General features: G+C 37.7%; 1 protein-coding gene across 16 annotated transcripts in view; it reads left to right on the top strand.

Moving 5' to 3' along the window:
* Positions 1 to 23,448, top strand: part of LOC138933850 (protein muscleblind) — a 420,535-nt gene that overhangs the window by 372,831 nt on the left and 24,256 nt on the right. For 10 of the 16 annotated variants that reach the window (XR_011447055.1, XM_070297025.1, XM_070296992.1 and 7 more), the window contains 3 exons: positions 9,534 to 9,752; positions 18,325 to 18,486; positions 23,225 to 23,266. Coding sequence is in view for 15 of the 16 variants with exons in the window: in XM_070297025.1 (XP_070153126.1) it covers positions 9,534 to 9,752; positions 18,325 to 18,486; positions 23,225 to 23,266 (423 nt within the window). In the remaining variant the exon portion in view is untranslated. Of the gene's footprint in view, positions 1 to 9,533; positions 9,753 to 12,552; positions 16,568 to 18,324; positions 18,487 to 23,224; positions 23,267 to 23,448 lie in introns of those variants that run through there. The other 6 variants (XM_070297010.1, XM_070297018.1, XM_070296946.1 and 3 more) reach the window with 5 other exon arrangements.

Raw genomic sequence — 23,448 nt, 5'->3', positions numbered from 1 at the left:
CAGAATAATGAGACAAATCAATTAGCATTAAAAAAAAAAAAATTGTTTTTAAGAAAATTATTTACAATGTATTTTTTTAAACAATTATTTGTTTTTTTTTTATACTAATTAATTTGTCTTATTATTCTGTACATAGAAGTATTACGGTAAAATTATCGAAAACTGAATATTTTATTTTTTATATCAAAATATGTCAAATTAAAATATAAAATAAGTACTTAATAAAAAAATACTTTATTATAGTGTTTTGGAAAGCTCTCGATGTCAGCCCTTGAAGCCCCGCAACTTTTGTTTGAAACATTTTTCGATTTAACGCAGTGTTTCTGAGATATTTGAGTGGGTCCTTTAAAATGGGACACCCTGTATGATTTACGATGTCTACGTATCCGCGATAAATTGATAAATTTCTGTGACAGTTACATACATTATTGTACATATCTGTTTTACGAAAACTATTTTACGACAATATCTTTGACATATTTATTATCCAATTTGATAAATATATAATCGCGCTTATTAGAAATGATTAAAAAAAAAAAAAATTGCCAACGTTTATCAAATTGTTGACGGTTAATAATTTGTCGAATAATTTTATAAAATATTTTATCGAATTTTAGCTTCTCTTTGCGAACGATTTTTGTTGTTTTCTTATATATTTGACGATACGATGAACTATAATATATGACGACCGATGGCACTCTCGATACATTATACGAAGAGAGACTCATCGTAGCCGGTTTTTGTGCCGCGCAGACCGTTATCGTTGATTTCTTTGGGTCATCAAAATGTCGTCGTCGAGCAATGCAAACTAGAATGTGGCATACTCGGCTTATCTTTCGCCTTGATTCCCGCGCTGCTGGGATAATCTATTTTGTAACGTCATTACTTCGTAAAAAAGTGTTTCTAACAGTCATAAAAATTCAGGTACTTCTATCAAGCACGTTCGTTTCTTGAAAGAAATAATTAATTTCGTATATATATACAAAGATATCTAGGAATAAACGTAAGTTAGCGTAACGTAATACTATATCGTACTTGTGTAAGAGCGTTTCTCGGGAAAGGCGGACGAAGCTTTCCGGAAATAGAATGCGATCTTTGCGAAGCGCGCAACGGCAATAATCCGAAATACCGTCGTGTAATATTGCTTCGGCCTTCGGCACGCGGGCTCCGGTTGGAGAAACATTTCGGAAACAATAACGGGATCGCCTGGCGAAACTTTCGCGTCCGCGTGCATTCACCTATGGAGTTTTCTAATGCGCGGGTTTCGCAGATTTCCCCGGAGCCGCCGTCACGCCGCTTTTCCCTCTTTTCCCATTAAGAATTTATAAAGTAATTTCTCAAAAAAAGAAAAAAAAAATTTAATAAATATTATTATAATCAACCTAAATTATTGAAAAGCTATATGTAATTAAGAGAATATTTAAACGTCTTTCTTAATATTTAACGGTATGTATTTGGAAATGAGAGGGTTAACAATTAGGACGACTGAATTCTATAAATTTCTTTAGAATAGAATATCAATTTTACATTCTAAAAAGAGAATGGAAACTATTTTTCAGATATACATTACGCGTGCTTTATCATGCTCTCGATAAGCGATTTTTTTTTCCGATAATAAATTAAAATTATTATCGCATCTTATTAAAACAGTGAAAAAAAAATTATAAAATAAATAATCGCAATATCTTCTCTAAAAGCAATTTATTTGATAATATGATAGATTCGGCCGTTCTAGTGTTATCACCCGCGTAATCGAAGGCAACGAAGGATGGCAAATCTTATGGCGCATCGAAAGTTGAACAATTCGCAATCACTTTTATTCGACAAACAAACATGGGAGAGGAGAATCGAGAACGATCAACGTACAGCCGATTCAATTCGATTGATTTTATTATTATTTACGTGCTTGTACGTCGTGTCTGTGTATGTGATTATTATTCCAATAATAATTTTTATCGCCACAACTGTATATCGATATTTAATCGCAAGAATCAACGAACGGGAGAGAGTCCCCTTGCGAGTCATTGCAGCACGTGCAGCGAAAGAACGTGATTTTTACGGACGTTTCTCGCAACGTCCGAGGATATCTAAATTTATGTACGTATGCAGAATCATATATACAGATACATGACGCTTACACGCGGCGCCGGTCCATCCATGCATACGCACATAGTGATATGTGTATATAGTAGGTAGGTTAACAAATTAATTAATTAATTAATTGTATTTTGTATCGTAGAAACTGATAGAGCATATAAATGCAAAGAGAGGAAATGTAACTCGCTACAATTATTTCAATTTTACTACGATAGGTTATTTTTTTGGGGGGTTGGGGGGGCGGGGGGGGGGGAGTCGCATTTAATTATGCAAAATATAGTGTCTTTCTTTTTCTAGATACATATGTATTATATATCGATTGTCTAGGCGATCGATATTGCAAGTTCGACCGACCGCTCTCAAGTTAGGCGAAAACTAATTTTACGCTCGCAAATAGAATTTCCAGCCTGGGCGAAACGCGAAGAATTCTTTCGACGCGAATTAGCAATACGAATTTCGAGATTTTTTTTTTTTTTTTTTTATTATTATTATTAATTTTATAATCCTCACAAACATCAAACCTTAGCACTGATCTGTCCCTTCTTCTTCCTCTTTATCCCCGATCATCATAGTGAGAACGATAGCACCCTCTTTATCCTTCATATCGAGATAATACATGACCGATTTCACGTATCTACGATTAAGTAAAGGAAACGTTTACGAGAAGAGTAAGGATATAACGCAATGTAATGTCGTTTAATTAAATATTGCAGATATAGAAGTCGGAAATATACGATCGATTTATTAATTAACTACGATTGGTCTTACGGTAACACTTATTATAATATTTCGTAACATACAATAACGATGATAATTAGTAATCATAACAATACCTATTTGTGATGTACTACGATGACTTGTGCACTAAGTTCGGGTCACGTGAAATTTATTGATGATGAATTCTCAAATAAAAGAAATATAATTGAAACTGAAAACTGATGCACAGACTGTTTATTGATTCTAACAAGTTCATTTAATGACCAAGAAATTTGTGTGCTTTGTATGTCTTTTATCTTAGTCTTCTTGTATTTTACTTATCTTTTATTCGTTGCCTTCGCTATTTTGGTTGAATTTGCGCGAAGTATGCTCAAAACTGTATATGATCCTTTTTTTTTTTTTTTTCTTCTTCTTCTTTTCCGTTTGAGAATACAGATTTTTCTGTAGCGCACTTTCGCTTGTAATGAGAAATAGTTTCTTGCGTATTCGTGAAATTCGAGGAGATACTCGATCGGGAATTGTGCTAGTAAATCGGCTATCAAGTCAAGTAACCTGCGCGTAAACGTCTTTCTCGCGAGAATAAACGCGTTATGATTCGTTGCTAATTCTTGTCCATATCGACGACGACATTGAAGTTCGCCCATTTCTCCCCGAAACTCATCCTGTCTGGATATCTCAATGCCCCCACCCCCCCCACCCCCACCCCCTTCACTTCCTTGACCCTTGCACCTGCAAGAAAAAAAAAAAAGAGGAGAAGATCGCAAGATCTGCATCACCCCCGGACGATATGTCATTAATGCTCTTTGAATTAATTGCTTGCTGCCTGTTTATATATAATGTTATTAATATCGATATAAACACGTTTGGATTTTCGCTGTTTGGCATAGTAATAATAAATATATTAAACCTTGATTGGCCGAAGTTACTTCTGGCGAATAGTACACTACACGTCGAGGCACAATTATATTTTTTTCCATTTTATCATGTTCTTTAATAAATTTTCGCATTGTTGCCATTTTTTTTTTGTTTTTTTTTTTTTAATGATATTTATTTCACATGCATATTGATCGCGCGCTCGTCTGCCGCCAAAAGCTTGACCAATCAGGGAAGTGTAGAAAGCAATACCGTGACATTCTTCACAACATGTAGTAGCGAATGACTTTAGTGAATGAGGAGTAGTGATGTCTATATTAATTTCAAGTGTTTTTACTCGATGTTAACGGATTCTTGCGCTATATACGCTCATACTGACATACTTATACTCTGACAAACGGAAGAGCAGCTGATATATAGATATTGTGTTTTTGTATATATATATATATATCATATCGTTTCTTTTTCACAGGCCGGCACTTAACTAGTGGTCCCTATGTTCTGTTTCCTTTCTTACCGCCAATCTCAGCGCGATATCTTTTTTTTTTTTCTCCCCTATTCTCTGCCAATTTTATTTTCTCTCTTGGCCGTTTCAACAATTTAATTTTCCCGTCTTCAGTAGACACACGCATAGATTTATTTTCGTCGGCTAGCCAAAAACCCGTCACACCGATGCTTCGTCGACGCGCGAACGCGGCTTTATCCTCGCGCGGAGGAAAGGAGGAACGCATGTACTGACGCGGCTTTGATTTCGTGTGTGGGAGAGATATTTTTTCGTTAATATATATATATATATATATATATATATATATATACGTGAAAAAAAACTGTCGTTGACGATGATAATCGGAGTGCACGGCTAACTCGGCTAACAGCTCTGCACAAAAAGCTAATGCGCTCTTTATAGCTTCTCGTATTTCATACATTATGTCTTATGTCGGCAAAATACAATATATATATATATATAATTTTTTTGCGACCATATATATAATACATATTTCTCTTTAAATATATATCCGATTTAGAAGTACATTTGATATACCTACACACACACACACACAATATATATATATATATATATATATATATTTATACATGTGTATCTGATTTTTCAGCGCCAGAGTTATGATTTTTGTTCTGTCGCAATTGCAAACACACGTTACTTATTTACTAATTCTATTAATTATCGTATACATTCAGCGGCGACTTATGTGTTTATACTTTTACAGCTAGGAGGAGGTGCTTTATGCAGTATGATCGCATGCAAATTTTTGATATTTATTGGCACATTATCAACATATATATATATATACAACAGACACTTTTCTCTCGTACGTATACACACATACACGTCAAACAAGCATACACATCTTACGAGACACGAAACACATGTGCCCACAGTTCTTCATGATTTTAAGTTCTCTTTTTTTCGTAAATTATTATTTTTTTTTTTTTTTCGCAGCTGCTGTGTAACATTGTGTGCGTGCGCTTCCGCGATAAGTATAGTAGACTTCATTTCACATCTTTTATGCTTGCTAACGAAGCGGTATTTTGTATCGAAACTCTCGCGAGGAACGGTGCACGCGACGGATCAGCTGACATCGTTGCTCGTTTCAATGCTTGCTACGCGTTGCTTCTCTCACGCGTTTTAAACAATCTCTAAGATAGAAGATGTCCAATGTGGATGAGATATATCGGATTTACGAATAAAAGTGGGATTTATGACGCGCGAGAATTGTATAAAAAATATTAACTCGCGCACTCGGATATGTGCAACTACTGTCAATTATTATGTACTTACTGCATACGTGTACATACGAAAAATGATTTCTACAGTAATTAATTTCAATTACTAATTTATGCGCGATGGTTTGTTCTTGATAGACGTTTTAAAATAATCCCGAGTCACTATCGAAAATTAATTACATGATTTTACATCAGGAAGAGTAATACTAGAGCAAGTTGAAAATTGATTCTAGAACGTGTTCTAATTTACAAGCTAAGATAGCGATGGAGATTTCAATGTTGAAAGTGAAAATTGTTAATTATTTTTACATACATCAAATAATAAAATAATTAATGAAATCCCGGAATGTCTTTCTACGATATAAAGGAGATGTCTGTAATCTTGTCCTATGCTAAAGTGTAAATTAAAGAAAAAATTATATCTCTCCGGATCCTTCGTAGAGGTCCAGAAATCCAAAATTTCATTTTTTTCAAACGTTTCGTCACTCGTCTCTGCCGCAATCTTACGGAGTGTCGCATTTTCCCTGACGTAATTTTTCTCAGGTGAAAATTAACGAGCGTTACTTAAAATTGACTCTCGCAGCGCGCGCGCGCGCCACTTGCCGACCGTCCGTCGTTAATTAGGATTATTCGTCGCACCTGTTTCTCACTCCTTTAGCCGCGGTGTCAACTATACGCTATCTGTCTCGCAACAATTCGCGATACGACATACACATGTACACACATACATACAGTTTCATTCTCTGTAGCTGTCTACGTATACGCTATTGTGTCTTTTGTCTTTGCACGCAGTTGTGTCGACTGCAAATATGTATGCAGAATGTACGGCGCGTGTACATGCGTGAGTGTCTCTCTTTCTCTCTCTCGTTACCGTTTAATGTCCGTATACGTGTGCATTTCCTAACGAGCTTTCCAGCTTGCCGAAAGCGCCCACTTTAACCCGTGGTTCATACTCGAGTGCGACCGAGTGCGTGCACTCGAATTAACACACTTGAACGAGAGGCGCGCGGAGAAAGTGAAGCAAACACGAGCAAGCGTCACTTTGCGCGCGGAAGTGACGCTCGCGCGTATAATTGCGCACTATTACCTTTATTATCCTGTTGCATTGAACGCAAGTACTCGCGTAATGTCTACATAAATTTATTCGATGAAAAAGAAATTATTTAATCAAATAATAAAAAAAAAAGAAAGAAAAAGAAAAAGAAAAAGAAACTGACAGATAGCGCTTATGTTAGACGAGATGTGAATAATAGCGCTTCAGCGCGTAGATTTCAAAACTATATATATAATATGCATAGTACTCTAGAATACGCTCTCAAATTTCGTACTTTGAGAAAAGTAAAAGTTTCAACGCTATAATTTTGTCTGAAAATTAGCAAATTTTTTTGTCAATCTTACTTTTCTGCAACAAAATTTTTATCTAGCAAGAATTTTTTTTTTTTTTTTTTTCCCAAAATAGTTTTCTCTTATAATTATCTCAAGGAGAATATCAGCAGGTTCGATGTCTTACTCGATTTTCTACTTTTCTCGAGACGCAGCGAGAATGCATATAAGGAATGTAGTAAGTGATGCATGTTGCAGAGTTTTCCTTTAACACGTACGCATATTAACCCGATTGATAATACACCGAAGAATGCTCGTGAAGGCATTTATCGTATTATCCTGTATCCTCCCTTATCGCCATCCATACCCCGTGTGTCCTTCGACCTTATTGGGCGGGGCGAGGGTGCACCGAGTAACGGCGCATGCTACGCCTCTCTTTGACAGATTTGAACACGGTATTTCAGCTCCATTAGAGTAGAGTAGCGATCTAATTTCTCCCTTTTCTGGACGTTGGTAAGCACCGGTCTCTCTCTCTCTCTCTCTTTCTCTCTTTCTCTCTCGCTGACGCTAAAATTAGTCCGGTAATACGATTCGGCTGGTCTCACGGACTCTCCGTCCATTCCCGGTGAAAAATAATCGCGTTCTCGTAGTAACGATAATCCTTACGAGCTCTACAGATACGCACTCCGTATATGTGTAATGATCGGTAAGTAGATTGTTTTATCATCAATTTCTCAAGCATAAATCGCTTTCGTTAGAGACACTCTTTTCGTTAGAACGGAAAAGAGCGCATAGAGAAAATCGATAGAGACGCGATAGAGAATTGCCCGATTGCCCGCATGAATGTCGAATCTCGAAGCTGAGTGTCAAGACCTACCATGTGGAGCCAGCGTACCAACGGCCAGAAAAAAAAAGGAAAAAAACTATACCGACAAAGAAAAAAGAATGTATGTCAAGTTGGCTCTTTTTTAAACGCCTCCCCCGAAACAGACCCGAAGTCCACAAACGGAACGCTCTTTCGCATCACTCGGTCCAATTGCTGGCTACACGTTATTCTATACTTTCTCTCTCATTTCTTTCTATACTCTTTCTCTACTCTCTCTCTCTCTCTCTCTCTCTCTTTTTTTCTTCCCTTCTACATTTTGTCCGTCCTATCTTTTGTTTTTCTCTTGTCTTCGCGCGTTTTTTTTTTTTTTTTTTTTTGCCTCTCTATATACATCCGTCTTGTATAAAAAATATGACAGTTTCGCCTGTACATTTCGCCCCAGGTTCGGCACGAGTATTGTGGCTGCCAAATACACTAAAAGCATAGCCTATAGTAGTCTATATGCGGCCAGGTGTCAACCGTGAATACACGTTATTAAGATTCCAATATTCTTATCTCATATATCGATAAATTCTCTGTTCATTTTATATATATATTTATAAGCTGTAAAAAATCAACTTTTGTAATCCATTCGATTTAAGTTTTTTTTTATTTTTACGCGCAAGGTATATAATTTGTCCATTTGTCAGCAAAAGAAAATTTGATTTATTAAAATTGTTTTTAAAATATGTTGAATTAAATTAATATCTGTAACTCATATATATATGCGAGGATGTAAAGATTCTTATTTAGTAAATTAACGCGTCGCGACAGTAAAGTTAAAAATCTGCGACAAGGAAAAGGCTTTTTTTTTTTTTTTTAACGAGAAAACCGCGGTTTTTTTAAAGACGCCGTAAAATTACGATGTACTGGCTTTGAAGCTGTTTGTTTTACTAGTCGATCCTATTAATTGACTTCTCGCGTACTTTATGTGTTCTGCAACGTGTATTCATGGCCAATGCTCGTCCATGCCAAAGTAGAAAGATCCTATTCCGTAACGCGGGCCAATGTTCCGTATCTGCTATTCACAAAAATCTCTACTTCCCTTTTATATAATATTAGTTAATCTATCATCTATCCTATTCAGATAAATCCAGAGTTCCTTTCTCTTATTCGATTCTCTTTGAAGTTTTTTCATCAGTCACATCGTACGCATTATAAGAAAATCATTAATAAGAACGTGTCCTCGCGGTACTCACTGCAATTCTATTGTATATTCTATGTTTTGTTACTTTTGAATTATTCCAATTTAAATAGCAGGATACACCTATTTTCATATCGCGAACATAATTTGATTAAATAAAGTTAATATTCGACGTAGACTATTTCTACATATTTATTTATATTTTGAGAAATCTAAAAAAAAGCCTATCTTTTTATTTAATCATGCAGCATATATAAAAAAAAAAATGTAAAAAATTAAAAGCTTCATTATTATTTTAGAAATATTTTATAAGACAAAAACTTCTTCCAAATGTCATACGAAAAATTTAACCTAACATAATCCGACCGAGAGAGATCAATGCGAATCGGATGAGAGATTTGCGTTAAATGTCAAAACGTCATAATGTCATCGGTTTTTTTTTTATTACTAAGAAACCCGATCCTTACTTCTTTCCTCTGTGTATATATCCATCTATCTTATCCATCTTTAACTCTCAGCAACTATCAAGCAGCGTAAATGTGCGATCGTAATCGAAGGAGAGCCAGCGACAATCGCCTCACCCATTATCCCCTGCCACCCTTGGCGACCTCCCATCGACCTTCCCTCTCTAACTTCTGCGTCCCCCGGCCCTGCCAAGCCAGCCAGCCAGCCCCTTTAGCCTCTAGCCCTCCCCCCCCCCCGCCCCTAAGAGCCCCTTTCGCCCACATAGATAGAGTGCCATGCCATGCGTGTTCGCTCTTGCTGTAGGTATGTCGCGAGTTTCAACGCGGGGCGTGCAAACGCGGCGAGACGGAGTGCCGGTTTGCGCACCCCCTCGAGACGGTGCAGGCGAACGAGGACGGCTCTGTGACGGTCTGCATGGACGCTGTCAAGGGCCGATGCAATCGGGACCCCTGCCGCTATTTCCACCCCCCTCTGCACCTTCAAGCCCACATTAAGGCCGCACAATCTCGGGCTAGCATTGCGGTAATGCATTCTCTCTCTCTCTCTCTCTCTCTCTCTCTCTCTCTCTCTCTCTCTCTCTCTCTATTTCTTTATTACTTCCATTTCTCACATTTTCTTCCCTTCTTCTCTGTAACATTAACTCTCACAATTATGTTCTTTTTTTCTCATTGCTCTCGATTCTAGTTTATTCCTCCTGTTTTTTTTTTGTTTGCGCTTTTGTTTTATCTCGTTCCTCCCAGATACTTTCCTTAATTTTATTCGATGACTAATTTGAGTACCTCATCGACTTTTTCTTTCTTCACGTAACAAAAAGTCCATTATTTTCCTATAAAATCTTCTCTCAAATAACACAGAGGGTTGCCCCCCCTTGTTTTTTTCTTCATCATGCGTCCAAACTGTCTGTTCTATCTTTGTTTATACATTTTGATCGTCGGTGAGTTGCAACAAAACTCTATCTTATATTAATGAAATGGAATTGTAACATGACGTACGAAAGAAAAGTTCAATTTGACATAATTCATGAAAATATTTTGTAACATTACATGATTTTTGTCGTGAAAACACCGACGCTTCTTACCATATTCTGTGTCAACGATTGTCCCATTAAAGAAAATCTCAGATGAATATAAATGACATGATGAAAGCAGAATTTACATTTTTTTTTATAGAATTTATTTTACGAAAATGTCAGCGAGAGATAATGTTGTCTGGATGTATACATTATGTGTTAGTATATCATGCGGGGAAAAAGTGAAGATATGTGGTATAAAAAAAAATTGTTCTATATCTATTATACTTTATTACATAGAATGCAATCGTTTTATTCAACGGCGAATGAATATAAATTCTTTATGTTAATGGGTCAAGCGACGACACGTAATAATCTCTTTTCCTTTCTACTTTCTTCTTTTTCTGCCTTTCTGCCTTTTTCCAGCCTCGACCTCGCAGATCATTCCATGTGGCGTGTGCTTCATGCAAGTGTGGCGTCTTTTTTTCATTTTTTTTTCTTTTTTTTTTTTTAATTATCTCCGCTGAAAATTGGTCGATGTCAGAAAGGGTAAAATAGCGCCCGATGCTCTATCCTTTTTACTGTTGGGCTGCGATAATAAAGTACAGTGGTGTTGATGTCGCTTGTCGTGAAGAAGAAATGACGGGGATGTGTTTCGCGATATCAAGTTTCACTGTTGTCGCAATGCATTTACCACATTAAAAAGAATTATTTATTAAATTTCTGCTATAAAAGTGTAGATATTTTGTGACTGAAAGTGATGTAATGTGAATTATCATTTTTTTTTCTTCTTCTTTAAAAGGACAAATATTAATTATATCCATCAAGCATCATGTCCAGAAAGATATTATTTTTTATTATCGAAAATGGATTTAATTAATTTAAATGAATCATTAGATATATTTTGTAATGCACATTTCTATTACATTATCTGCGATTAACTAAGCAACTTTGTGTGTGTCGCAAAAATTTTTCGCTTTAGAATATATACATATATTGAAAGTATATCATGTACGTATACATAATAGACTTGTCTTGGAGTAATATAAATGTGAAAAACAAAGAAAGAGAAGAATAGATCGCGCTTTCGCCTAACGCGTAAGCTTGGAACAAAATTGCTTCACTTTTTTTCTTTTTTCTTTTTTATTCGAACATAATTCCTCTGAATCAATTGCTTGGCAAGCATCTTGTATTCTAAGATCGTTGATCTCTCGCTTTCTCTCTTTCTATCTCTCGCACATCGCCCGCGAGATTATCATTACGATCATATCGCCGTCCCACTGTACTTTTCTCTATCAAAAAACCCGCTTGAGCGGACGAAAATTTGAAAAATTCTGAAATCGAAGAATTGGAGAATATCGACGCACGAAATCTCGTAAAGGTCTTTTGTACAGGCCGAGGATCACCCGCTGAGAACAAAAGGACTGGAAGTGCACGCATGTTTCCCTCCACCACACATGATCTCTACTTCCTCCCACACTTTAATTCCGGATCTCACTTTCTCCCCTCACGAATCCATATTTTCTTTACTCTTGTTTTTCATCTATCAGAATCTCTTTCTATCATTCTCTTATTCAGTTTCTTGGGTTTATGTCGAAAGGATCTTTTCTTTGCTGCGCTGCTTTTTGCCAATCTACGGACGAGTGTATACGTTGTCAAGCCTCTCTCTTAATCGCGTTAGTCCCTATACCACTAATATTTATACATACGATTGTTATCGCGCGTGACAGACAGAGATGAACGATGAAACAATAACATTGGCCAATTGTTGCGCAGTGCTTGAAGTGCATGATAGTTATGTTAGGAGTACGATGAATCATCATATCATAATGACATATTTATTACCTGTTTTAATTTAAGTCCAAATTAAAAATTATCACATTAATTAAATTAATATATGATGTCACGTGAAACAATATATTTTTTGATATTGTAATCGATAAGAATACATGCCCCTTCTTCACAATATTTATTCTTTCAGCTAATTTTTTTATAGGAATGTAAGAAAAGCATCGTCTCCTGTATAACTACCATAGAGACATTTATTTTAACTTTACCTTTCTCTTTCCTATCCTTGAACTCTGTCTCCCGATCTTTTTATAGTGCAATCACTATTTTCGATTTTACAATTTAATTTTCTCCCGACGATACGTTGTATAGTTCTCGTCCCATGTTTGTCGCTTTTGTGTTTGTCCATATTTTAAATCTCCTGTATGATGTTCAGCCGTTTCTGTAGTGTGTAGTGAGTAGTACACGAGGCAAAATTCTTGTTAACATCACCAAAACACCACTGTTCTATTTCTCTCTTTCTAGCAGCCTATCGCAGCTACCCAGGTGCAAAGAACTAGTTGCAATACACCAATCACCTGTTCGGTACCTCTTAGGTCATAATGAATACAAATACTTTCGCAGCCGTGTGCACGATCCATTTCCCGTCCAAATTTTCGAGAGTTAACGCTAAGAATTTATATCGCATTACTCTATTAGACAGATATTTTGCCTGTCGAATAAAGCATTTAATTAATTCTAAAATTAATAACATTTTAAGTTATATATAATTTAATAATCACACGTGCAATATAATTGTATTAAAGTATACATAATTTGTGGGAAATCTTTTTATATATGGATTATGTTGAATTATATATAATTATTTTCAATCGGGTTGATACAACGAAACAAGGGAAATGGAACGGTCACATTCTTGTAAATAAGATGTAGTTGAGAAAAGAAATCTTTTACGAATGACACGTACACCACCCTGCTGACAAGCTGCGCTGCACGAAACCCGGCTATCAACCCCGCTGCTGTTTTGCTGCCCCACACAAAAACGCTACACTAAGAGTCCCCGAAAGATACATAGAAGACAGCGAAAAAAAAAAAAAAAAAATTAAGAAAAAGAAACAGTAGAAGAGAAACGAACAGATACGACGGGTTTGTTGGGAGGTGTGTGGGCCAGGCGATGAAATGTCGTTGTCCAACTTCCGTTGTCAGATCTGTCTCTTAGTCTCTCGCATTTGATGCGCGTTTGTTGACAATGTTAGCGGTACACTCGCTCGCTCGCGATTCGTTTATTAAGCAGGACGGTTCTTAAATTAGAAACTGTTCCGCCGTTGTCCTCCGACCGCTCTCTTGGCCTGATTCCACTGATTGCTCTGAAGAAGATACGCTAGCGGGTTGATCGCGAAGGCGATTGTTCTCTTTTTTGCTGGTTTTTTTTTTTTTTATTATTAAACACGAGAAATGATTAATTATGGTCATAAAAATTGGCGATCGGGGGTCAACGATTCGACTAATGAGCTCGTTTTGGTCGAATAATCGAGATTATCTTTACGAACGTGTTTGACACAAAATACGACTGGACGGCGGCCGTTTCGAAATCGTAGCGTTATTCGTAAACAGCGCGGAGGTGGACGACGAACCCCTTTTTCCGATGCGGACTCGATCGCCGTGTTTCGATACGTAAACCTTGTCTCCGGGACACGAGCGTATTTGTTATCCAGGGGAATAAAGATTAAAAGCTATAGAGAAAAGAAAAAGCAGAAGTAAAAGAGAGAGAAAGAGCGAGCGAGAAAGACTTTCAGCGACGTCGCGCGGAAGACCTGCAGCCACACCCGGACACAATGGAGGAAAAGTCTCACATGGATGATTGCGGCAGACCAGCTTGTTGGCAGGGAAGTCTCATTCTCTAAAAGTGGTTTTCAATTTCCCAAGGGTGCATACACCGCGTATATCACCGACGGAATCGCCTTTTCGTCCGAATTTGCCTCGTGGGTTATACGACATCGGCAACTCTCAGAAAACGAAACGCTCCCACGGAATACGGGTGAATTCTTTGTTTCGCCAATTCTCTTCATTTTTTTCTTCTCGTTCCCTGTTTTGGATGACCCGTCGATGGTTCGATGCCGCGAGAAAACTTAAACCGTTTTTATTCTTTTCAAATCCTTTCCCCGATCAAATTTTTACACATTTTCTTCAAAACCTATGAAAAATTAACAAGTTCGTATTTAAAAACAATAGCAAGATTTTAGCAACGCGATAATATTTCAATAATAAATTGCAACAAATGCGTTTGTACAATAAACAAATTTTCCGCTGTTTTCATTAATTTAAGTATTACATGTTTGTTTCTCTCTTTCAAATAGCTTCAAAGTTCTTTCGGTTTTGACTATTTACGATATTACGATGAGCTCTGTAATATGTCTTTTCATTACCCTCAATGTACATTGTATACATATCAACGTCTCGCCAACGAGGATCGTGTCGAGATGTATCGTCGCGACGTAATGCACTCTTTGGAATTGGTACGCCATATCTGAATGTTTGTCAAGTGTACGATACAAAGTTTATATCCCGAGCACGTAAAAGTGCAGATTTATCACCGCATATGACACGCGCGAGCCATTCACAGGCTCGTGCATCCTCGATTTGTATAGAACAAAATCATCGTCGAACATGTAAATATACATATATATATATATATATATATATATATATACGCGCATGCACATACCGACACACATACTTACACGCTTCACGTATACAAACATATATCACAAACACAATTACAAAATCGTTATCCCATTTCCTCAAAGAAGATGCCGACGACAGCAGCGAGTTGGAGATTTGAACAAGAGAACACCATACACTTGGATATTCACGAGAAATGATATTACAAACTAAATCAATGTCTCTTTCGTAAATTTTTCAGGTATTGTAAAGATAGAAAGACAAGAAGTACGGGTTCTAAGAGAGACGGCCCTCTTTTTTTTTTTCTTTTTTTTCTTGCTTCACTTACAGTCTCTTGCACGCATTTCTTTAACTTTCTTTCACAATTTCCTCACTATATATATATAACTATCTATCACTTTCTTTCTCTTTTTCTCTCTCTCTCTCTCTCTCTCTCTCGATCGCCTTCTCCGTTTCGCAAGTCGCCGAAAGAGAAGAGCGGTGGCCAGACGCTGACGTAAAGCGAGAGAGAAAAGTGGAGCGGGAAGCCAAAGAGTCAAATTACATATATATATATATATATGTGTGTGTGTGTATTTATATATATAGAACTTGTGACTATGTCCATACGGCAAATATTAGATTGTGAAGGACAGACGCAAAACTAATGAACTTGGAGAGAATACCTCGATTATTGCAGATGTTGCCGCAGTCAGAAACGCCAGCCGAGTGCCCGATGTCGATGGACCCGATGAAGTGGGACCGGTTTTCTTTCGTACCTCGCGTCCCTCTCTATCTACACGCCCCTTTTCCCTTGTCCGATTCTGATTTTTCAATATTTGTTAAGAGATTTCCGCTTTACTTTTTTTTTTTTCCTATTTCCTTTTAGTCCCTATGGATAGCGTACTTTGCCACGTAGATGTGTTACTTCTCTATCTCTATCTCTTCTCCTTCTCTCGCCTTTTAACCCCGATAAACAATAACGAATTAGTGCCAATTAGCTCGCAGATTGACGCTGACGCCAGCTACGTCCGTTGGTCCTACCTAACGTGCTATGATTATTATTATTGATTATTGTTATAATTATTATTATTATTATTATTATTATTATCATCATCATCGTTATTATAATTATTATTATTGCCATTACTATTAATCGGTGATGTCTGTATATATTTGTGTGTCTCGTAGAAACTTGCGTTCTGCGAGTCATCGCTACGTGCATTTAATAAGAGTAACGCGGTTGAATGCCGATAAATGCGGTATCGGAAGTAAGTGAAAGCGCGGCAAACCGCGTTATTTTTACTTACAGTACGCGTGTGCCGGTTGTTCATTTGCTGATAATTCGAGGCCCATTGAGTTTTGTGTGCGAAGCGAGAAACACGTAAAGCGCGAATATGAAAAAATCATATTACACGAATATTACAGAGAGAATGATCTTTCTGTATTTTTTCGAGCTATATAAAACGACCGACTCGGCTCATAATCGTTACTCACAGCCCGCGTTTATCGGACGAAAAAGATTGCGCGATCGCGCGTCTGACCAGAATCGTTCTTGTTCTACTCGCAAGAATTCCCACGTGTGCTTGAAGAACGCGTCATACAAATCTATATATCGCAGAGTCTATTTCTATCTCTTGAGTCTATCTGCTAAATTTCTGCGTAACTCGCTTAGCTTTGCGTTAAATACAGCGCGTAAAAGAGAGACGAGTAAAAGTTTCAAAATATATACTGGGTGGCCCATTTTAATCCATCCAGTCGAATATCTCAAAAACCAAGCCCGGAAGAGAAAAATGTTTCAAACAAAAGTTGTGTGGCTTCAAGGGGGCCATAAGATGGTGACAATAATTTGACCTTGGAAAATCATTTGAAGGTCGTGTGAAGGTCAACTTTAAAATCTTAAATAGAAACCCCCATTTTTTATGTAGTATTCTTGTAGCTGACATCGAGAGCTTTCCAAAACGCTACAATAAAGTATTTTTTCATTAAGTACTTTTCGAGTTATTTTATATTTTAATCTGACATATTTTGATATAAAAAATAAAATATTTCATAAAATATTCAGTTTTCGATCATTTTACCGTAATACTTCTATGTACAGAATAATAAGACAAATTAATTAGTGCCATAAAAACAAATAATTGTTTAAAAAAATACATTGTAAATAATTTTCTTAAAAACAATTTTTTTTTTTTTTTTTTTTTTTTATTCTAATTGATTTGTCTCATTATTCTGTACATAGAAGTATTACGGTAAGATTATCAAAAACTAAATATTTTACGAGATATTGAATTTTTTATATCAAAATATGTCAGATTAAAATATAAAATTATTCAAAAAGTACTTAATAAAAAAATACTTTATTATAGTGTTTTGGAAAGCTCTCGATGTCAGCTACAAGAATACTAAATAAAAAATGGGGGTTTCTATTTAAGATTTTAAAGTTGACCTTCACATGACCTTCAAATGATTTTCCAAGGTCAAATCATTGTCACCATCTTATGGCCCCCTTGAAGCCACACAATTTTTGTTTGAAACATTTTTCTCTTCCGGGCTTGGTTTTTGAGATATTCGACTGGATGGATTAAAATGGGCCACCCAGTGTATGTAACTAGGATAGAACGATCGAACGACGTGATAAATGAAATAGGCAGTTACGTCACTCGGGATTCACGTGCGAGTAACTCGAGCGGTACATTTTAAACCCACGGTGGGTATTTACGTACGCAATTGGCATGCGTATCGTCTTACGCGCGATCGCGCAAAAATATCGTAAGCCGTAAATTTTGCGCATATATATATATATATGTGCGCGTGTATACGCGCGCGTGTGCACACGACACGCGTACGGTCTGATGTAAGCGCGATACGGATAATTCGCTTGAACATGAGTGTACCTATATGCACACGTATACACGAGCACGTACAAGAGTATGTGTGTTCTTTTTTTTTTACATAAAACAAAAAATATATATTATATATATATATATATATATATATATATATATATATATATATCGCGACTGTCGTTTCTTGTCTTAGCCTCAACTGGTCTGTTTTTCTTTTTTTGATTTTTATCTTGCCCTCTTCCGCGCCTGACGATGCTTCTACATGCTTGCTGACAATACCTTCGTGCGCTTCGCTACCTGCCAATTAACGCCTGCGAAATATTGCCGACCGAAACTCGGAAAAAAACACTTATATATCAACGTAAATAATTGAATCAACATCAATATCACACGCACGGATCGACCGATACCACCGCATGCATATGCCAAAATACGAAAAAAAAAATATATATATATGTATGCCACCATCACTACCATACCGCAATGATACAACAAAATGTGTATGAATGTGCTAACACACGAACCTAAAAAAAATAAAAAAATAAAAAAAAATGAAAATGAAAATGTCTCGACTGGGGACGTCTCGGGAACGACCGGAACGGAAACGGATGTGGTCGACGTACGGCGATGCACGGAAAACTCTATATATGACTGTAAAAACGAAATCTGTACGCATAAAAATGTCATGGAAAAAAAAAAAAAAAAACGTGGGATCGGAAAAACCGAACGAACGTGTGTGAAAATAACAACAACAAAAAAACGGAAAATATGAAAAAAAAAAATACAGACGGCGACGATGCCGACGAGTGTGGCGGGAATAGGTGCGTTGGCTGGCGGAATGTCAGGAGTGCCGGCAACTGCGATGCCCGGAGGACTGCAAAGCGCCAGTATGGCGAGCATCGAGCTCGGCAAGAAGCGGATGCGCGACTCCAATGATGATCTGCTAATGGTACCACGGCTTATGCATGGAATACACTTTCAAATTTTTTTTTTTTTTTTTTTTTTTTTTTGTAGCTGGACTCCGGTAAAGTGGCCTCGGTATCGCGGGCGAGAATCGAAAATTATACGTAACGGACATGCGCTTTTGCTTTTTTCAAAATTCTTTTGCGATACGAAAAAAATATATTACTTTGACAAACGGGGGGTTAATCGATACACATGCGAGGAGAAAAATTTTATTAACGATACTTCATATACGCATGGACGCGATATATAGATATCAGCTAAATTTATCTCTTTATCGAGTCGATTAAAGTGTTGGCGAATTTTCAGCGTCATTAAGCAAAATGCAAGAAACTAGTTGCTGACAATCATATATAATCTCATGCTAATCTCACAGATTTCCGAGCTGATGTTTGCCTCCACTTGCTCGATCGGAGAAACTTTCCAAATGGAGCGCGCGCGCGTGTGTGCGCGTGTGTACATTTCCCGCGATAAATGTCGGCGCGCTGTAAAGTTCGACGAAACGATTCAGGCCACTTTCTCGAGATTCCACGTATAATTGTATTCTTAAGTTACGAGTACATAGTTATTGCGATTGTGAATACACTGCCGAGCGCGCTTAGAGCTCTAGCCTTCTATCTTTCATTTTTATTTCTAACAAGAGTCCCGCTGTTTCTCTATTAGAAAAAAAAGAAAAAAAAAAGACGATGAAATATGCAAAACGATCGCGTGTAATTCTCTAACGATACGGAAATACATTTGTCAATCCTTTCAGTGCCATCGCGACGTCATATCACGATTGAAGTATATATCGGCAATGTCACATATACAGTACCATAACTGAACTGAAAAATCTCTATGACCCCGACAACGCCACGTATGGTGTCAATTATTGAAATCTCCCTAATGCTAATACTATCATATGGGATACATCGCTGCAAACCTTTACGATACCAATGACGTCACGTACGACGTTATAATCCAAACCCACACGATGCTAATGAACGGTGAAAAGAGAATTCGCAGGAGAAGACAGACCCCTATGATTTTTCACGATTGGATTCTCTTTTACAATTCTAATGATTTTTTGACAACTTGAAATTGGTACTGAAAGGGTTGCATCTCTCAAAATGTATTAGAATATCCGATTTGTGCATCGTTCTCGAGTCGTATACACGATACGTATCGGCTTTTAATCAAAGACGACCGTATAAGAAAAATTCTAGAGACTCTATCTTTCTCTCTCTCTCTCTCTCTCTCTCTCTCTCTCTCTCTCTCTCTCTTTCTCTCTTGGTTTCGCTTCCCACTGTCGTTCGTTGCAATGTTGTTCGTATCAGAGCTTACGCCTCGTAATGTATTTATAGATCGCTTACTACTTTTATTTTCTTCAATCGTTAGCCACGCGTTTACATTGCGCCGCCCGTGGAAGAGATCTTTACTAAAGGATACGCCACGCGCATCAAAGTCGCGTCCATGTTAAAGGTACGCGTATATGAAGCGCGTGGCTAACGAATATCGTGTATATGATTTAACATATATTTATCCCTTGGCGATTTCTCGGCCGACGAAATCAATGGATACACGATCTGGACGAAGGTAATTTATCTTCGTCAAGATCGTCATCCGCTCGTCGGTCGCGCTTACGTTTCGAAACACGCGCGCACTAGCTAAAGCTAAGCATCGGCAAGAGGAACTCGAATGCGGATGAAACGCTTAAGAAAGTACGCGTATTCTTAACCCTTTTAATGTTTGACACAAAGATTATGCGACCATGAAATGCGATATCTTTTTATTTCTGTGTCTCTCTCTCTCTCTCTCTCTCTCTGTATTTAATATACTTTAAATAACGAATCATCTGTTTCAATAAAATTGTAAAATTTTTATTTTTCACAATTTTTTAAAATTTATTTTCCAAAAAGTTTATCTCTAACTTGATCGCCATCTACGTTGACAAATTGCAGGCGTAACAAGTAATACGATGTTGAACTTTTCTTTTGAAAGGATTAAAAGAAAGCTGAACGCATTCTGAAGGTACGCAAAAGTCGATACGAAAGTGCGCGCGTGTTTCGGTGAGAAAATCATCGACTCTCTAATCTCCGTACGTCAGGACCTCCTCGCGAAAGAAAATGAAACGGAAAAGAGAGAGAGTGAAGAAGGGCGAGGACTCGTGAGACCCTCGCACTTTTTCGGTACGCCACTGCGAATCCGGCATACTGTTGATGCCGCGCTGCTGGTCTACGGAGCGTTAGAAATTCTGTGTAAATTCTGAGCTTGCGCCGATGATGCATGTTGTGCTTAAGCGACTACCGAGGTGATGGTGGAACGTAACGTCATCCCCTCGACGCTCTAAACGATGACCGAAGTTTCGGCAGCAAGTGTCCTATCGCGGAGGATCGTCGAGCGAAGAATCTCGTCGCCGCGTCTCGGAGAAAAAGAAAAAAAAAATCAGATCCGCCGTTCGCGAGACGGGGCCTGTCTTCGTTAGAGTCGCGTCGAGTCCGCTAAAGAGCACCGTAGATCGCTTATACATACACTCGCTACTTTTTTTAAATACCGCTCCCTTTCTTTTACCTCTATATATCTTTATATATATATATACATATATACATATATATATCTCGCTCTCTTTCTCTTTGTTTCTCCGTCGCTCGTACTGCCAATCAGGATCTGAAGCGCGATCGACAGATTCGTTCGGGCTTGAGACGTGATTTTATCCATGTGCAACTTTCTAACTTCGAGCGTCAGGACGAGAATGGATTTTCGTTGTACAAATAGGGGTTTTCTTTCGGAAAGCGCGTATAACTTTTCGATATTTTCGATACGGAGTTTTCAATACGCGAAGAAGGAAGGGAAAAGTGCCTGCGGAGGATTCATACAAGTTCCTAAGAACGTAAAATCTTTGTTTGTAGAAATGTATCGATATTTCAGAAGAAAAATTTCGAAACCTGATAATATCGAAGCAACCGAACAAGAATGAATTTTCTCTGAACACAGAATATGATTTGGGGATTAGGGATGTTTTCTTTGGTGAATTTCAAGTCGATGTTTATTTCACATGAACAAGAAAATCTTTTTCTAACAAATTTTTAATGAACTATATTGGAAATAGGCTTATATTCAATTTTTATAAATTTTTATATAACATATTTTAAAATTTGATCCGAAGAGCGCGCAACCAACCAGGTCCAAATTATCATAAGAAATAACGTATCATTAATTTATATATATTATAATAATAGATATTATACATGTTGCATAATTTTTTTTTTCTAAAGCGCACTAACTTTTTCTTCGCGATATTTTTAATACGTGGCTAAAAAACCATCTGAATCCAAAGAAATTGGATGGAAAAAAAATTTTTTCTTTCTATATTTATATCAATATATCTTCGAAAATCCTAATAGATGATTCGGTATATAAATTATGAAGAGTTAAAAGAAAAACACGCGTTACCCTCTCGCGTCGGATAGCCGGTTGCACATTTTCCAATTAACCAAAACGCAATGAGACGCTTCTTCGCTTTCGCGCACACGCTTATACTGGCGACGTAAATTTCGCAATTACGTTTGATTTCTGCGCGTATATGATAGAGCGGAGTCGTTCGTTGCACAATGGTATCCGTGCGTGGTGGTCGATCGACTTGGAGCCACTTGGCATGTGAAACATAATGCGTGTTTTAACACGCAAATATACATATATGTATGTATACATATGCCGCTGTGTGCGACAATATGTTTCATCCCGGTTACTTTTACCATCAGCTTCTGAGCTTCTGCATCTCGTTTTTACGCAGCTTCTAACTCGAACGTGTCACACCACGATAGAGATCTTGATTTGTTGAGCTTTCCTTCCCCTCTTTGTTGCGCGCACGTGTCTTGTTGTCGCGCAGACGATACTTTACCAAAGTAAAGCCCGCTCGCCGCGTATATCACCGCAAGCCTCTCTCTATCAGCTTTCGTGAATCCGTGTTGTTGCCAATCTTTCGCATCTGATCGATATGGCGACGTTCTTTGTTCCCCGAACCCAATTACGCTTTTTAATTATAATTCTCTTGTCAATCTTTTGCTCTATATCTATCTTTTTCTCTCCATCTCTCTCGCTCTCTGTCTCTTTCTTATATCTTTCTCTTCATTCTCTTCGTTTTGCTCGAGGAAAAGACTCATTTGTCTCGCGTTTATCTCGCGAGAACGAACGACAAGGTTTCAGGTCGAACGCATTAGCATCGACATTTATCAGAGCGCGCGATTCCTGCTCCTTCGCTCTCGCAATAGTTTCGATAGGAAAGCGACAGTGCAGTTTTTTTTCCGATCGGTACTTTGATCGTTTATTAATGCAGAACGACGGTCTCTCTTTGATCGAGCCGCGCACGGTTCTCGATGCTAATATTGTACAATGGCTGGTCTTTCTGACACGCTCCCAGTAGTAGAAAGAAAAGAAAAGAAAAGAAAAGAGAGGAAAAGTGCAAAAGAAAGAAAGAACGAACGAAACATTTTGCAGTTATCCAACAACGAAACGTCGTCGTTTGGGAAACGTCGCCGCAAGCTGCGTCATCGGCACAACTTTTACACACTACCACAATCCAACACCCTTCTTCACCGCGCCATCGTCTCCATTCTCCGTTTCTTTGAGGCGCGACCCTCTCTCGTTTCCCGTCTCGAAAATCCAATTATACAGACGCAAAACGCGCGCCCCCCCCCCTCCCCCCTCCTCGAAATTAGTTGAAACCGATCCTGTCTTTGTTGCAGATGGACATGAAGTCTGTCGGGTCGTTCTACTACGAGAACTTTGTAAGTGCAGAACCTAAACCACTGAATCATAATTCATACGGCTGTGATTCGTTTCTTCGCGCGTATCACATCGCTTGTACTCGCGATTAATATACGATCTCTCTTAAGGAGTTTCGAAAATTTTTTGCAGCATCGAACGTGATAAAATTTTTTAAAAAATTATTGTTAAATTTTACAAACAT

The sequence above is a fragment of the Polyergus mexicanus genome, unplaced genomic scaffold (genome assembly GCF_030449975.1).
Source record: "Polyergus mexicanus isolate NDT 795.1 unplaced genomic scaffold, iyPolMexi1.0 SCAF_1, whole genome shotgun sequence".
Taxonomy (NCBI): Eukaryota; Metazoa; Arthropoda; class Insecta; order Hymenoptera; family Formicidae; genus Polyergus; species Polyergus mexicanus.
Note: the sequence above shows the minus strand (reverse complement) of the source record. Positions and strands in the feature narration are given on the sequence as shown.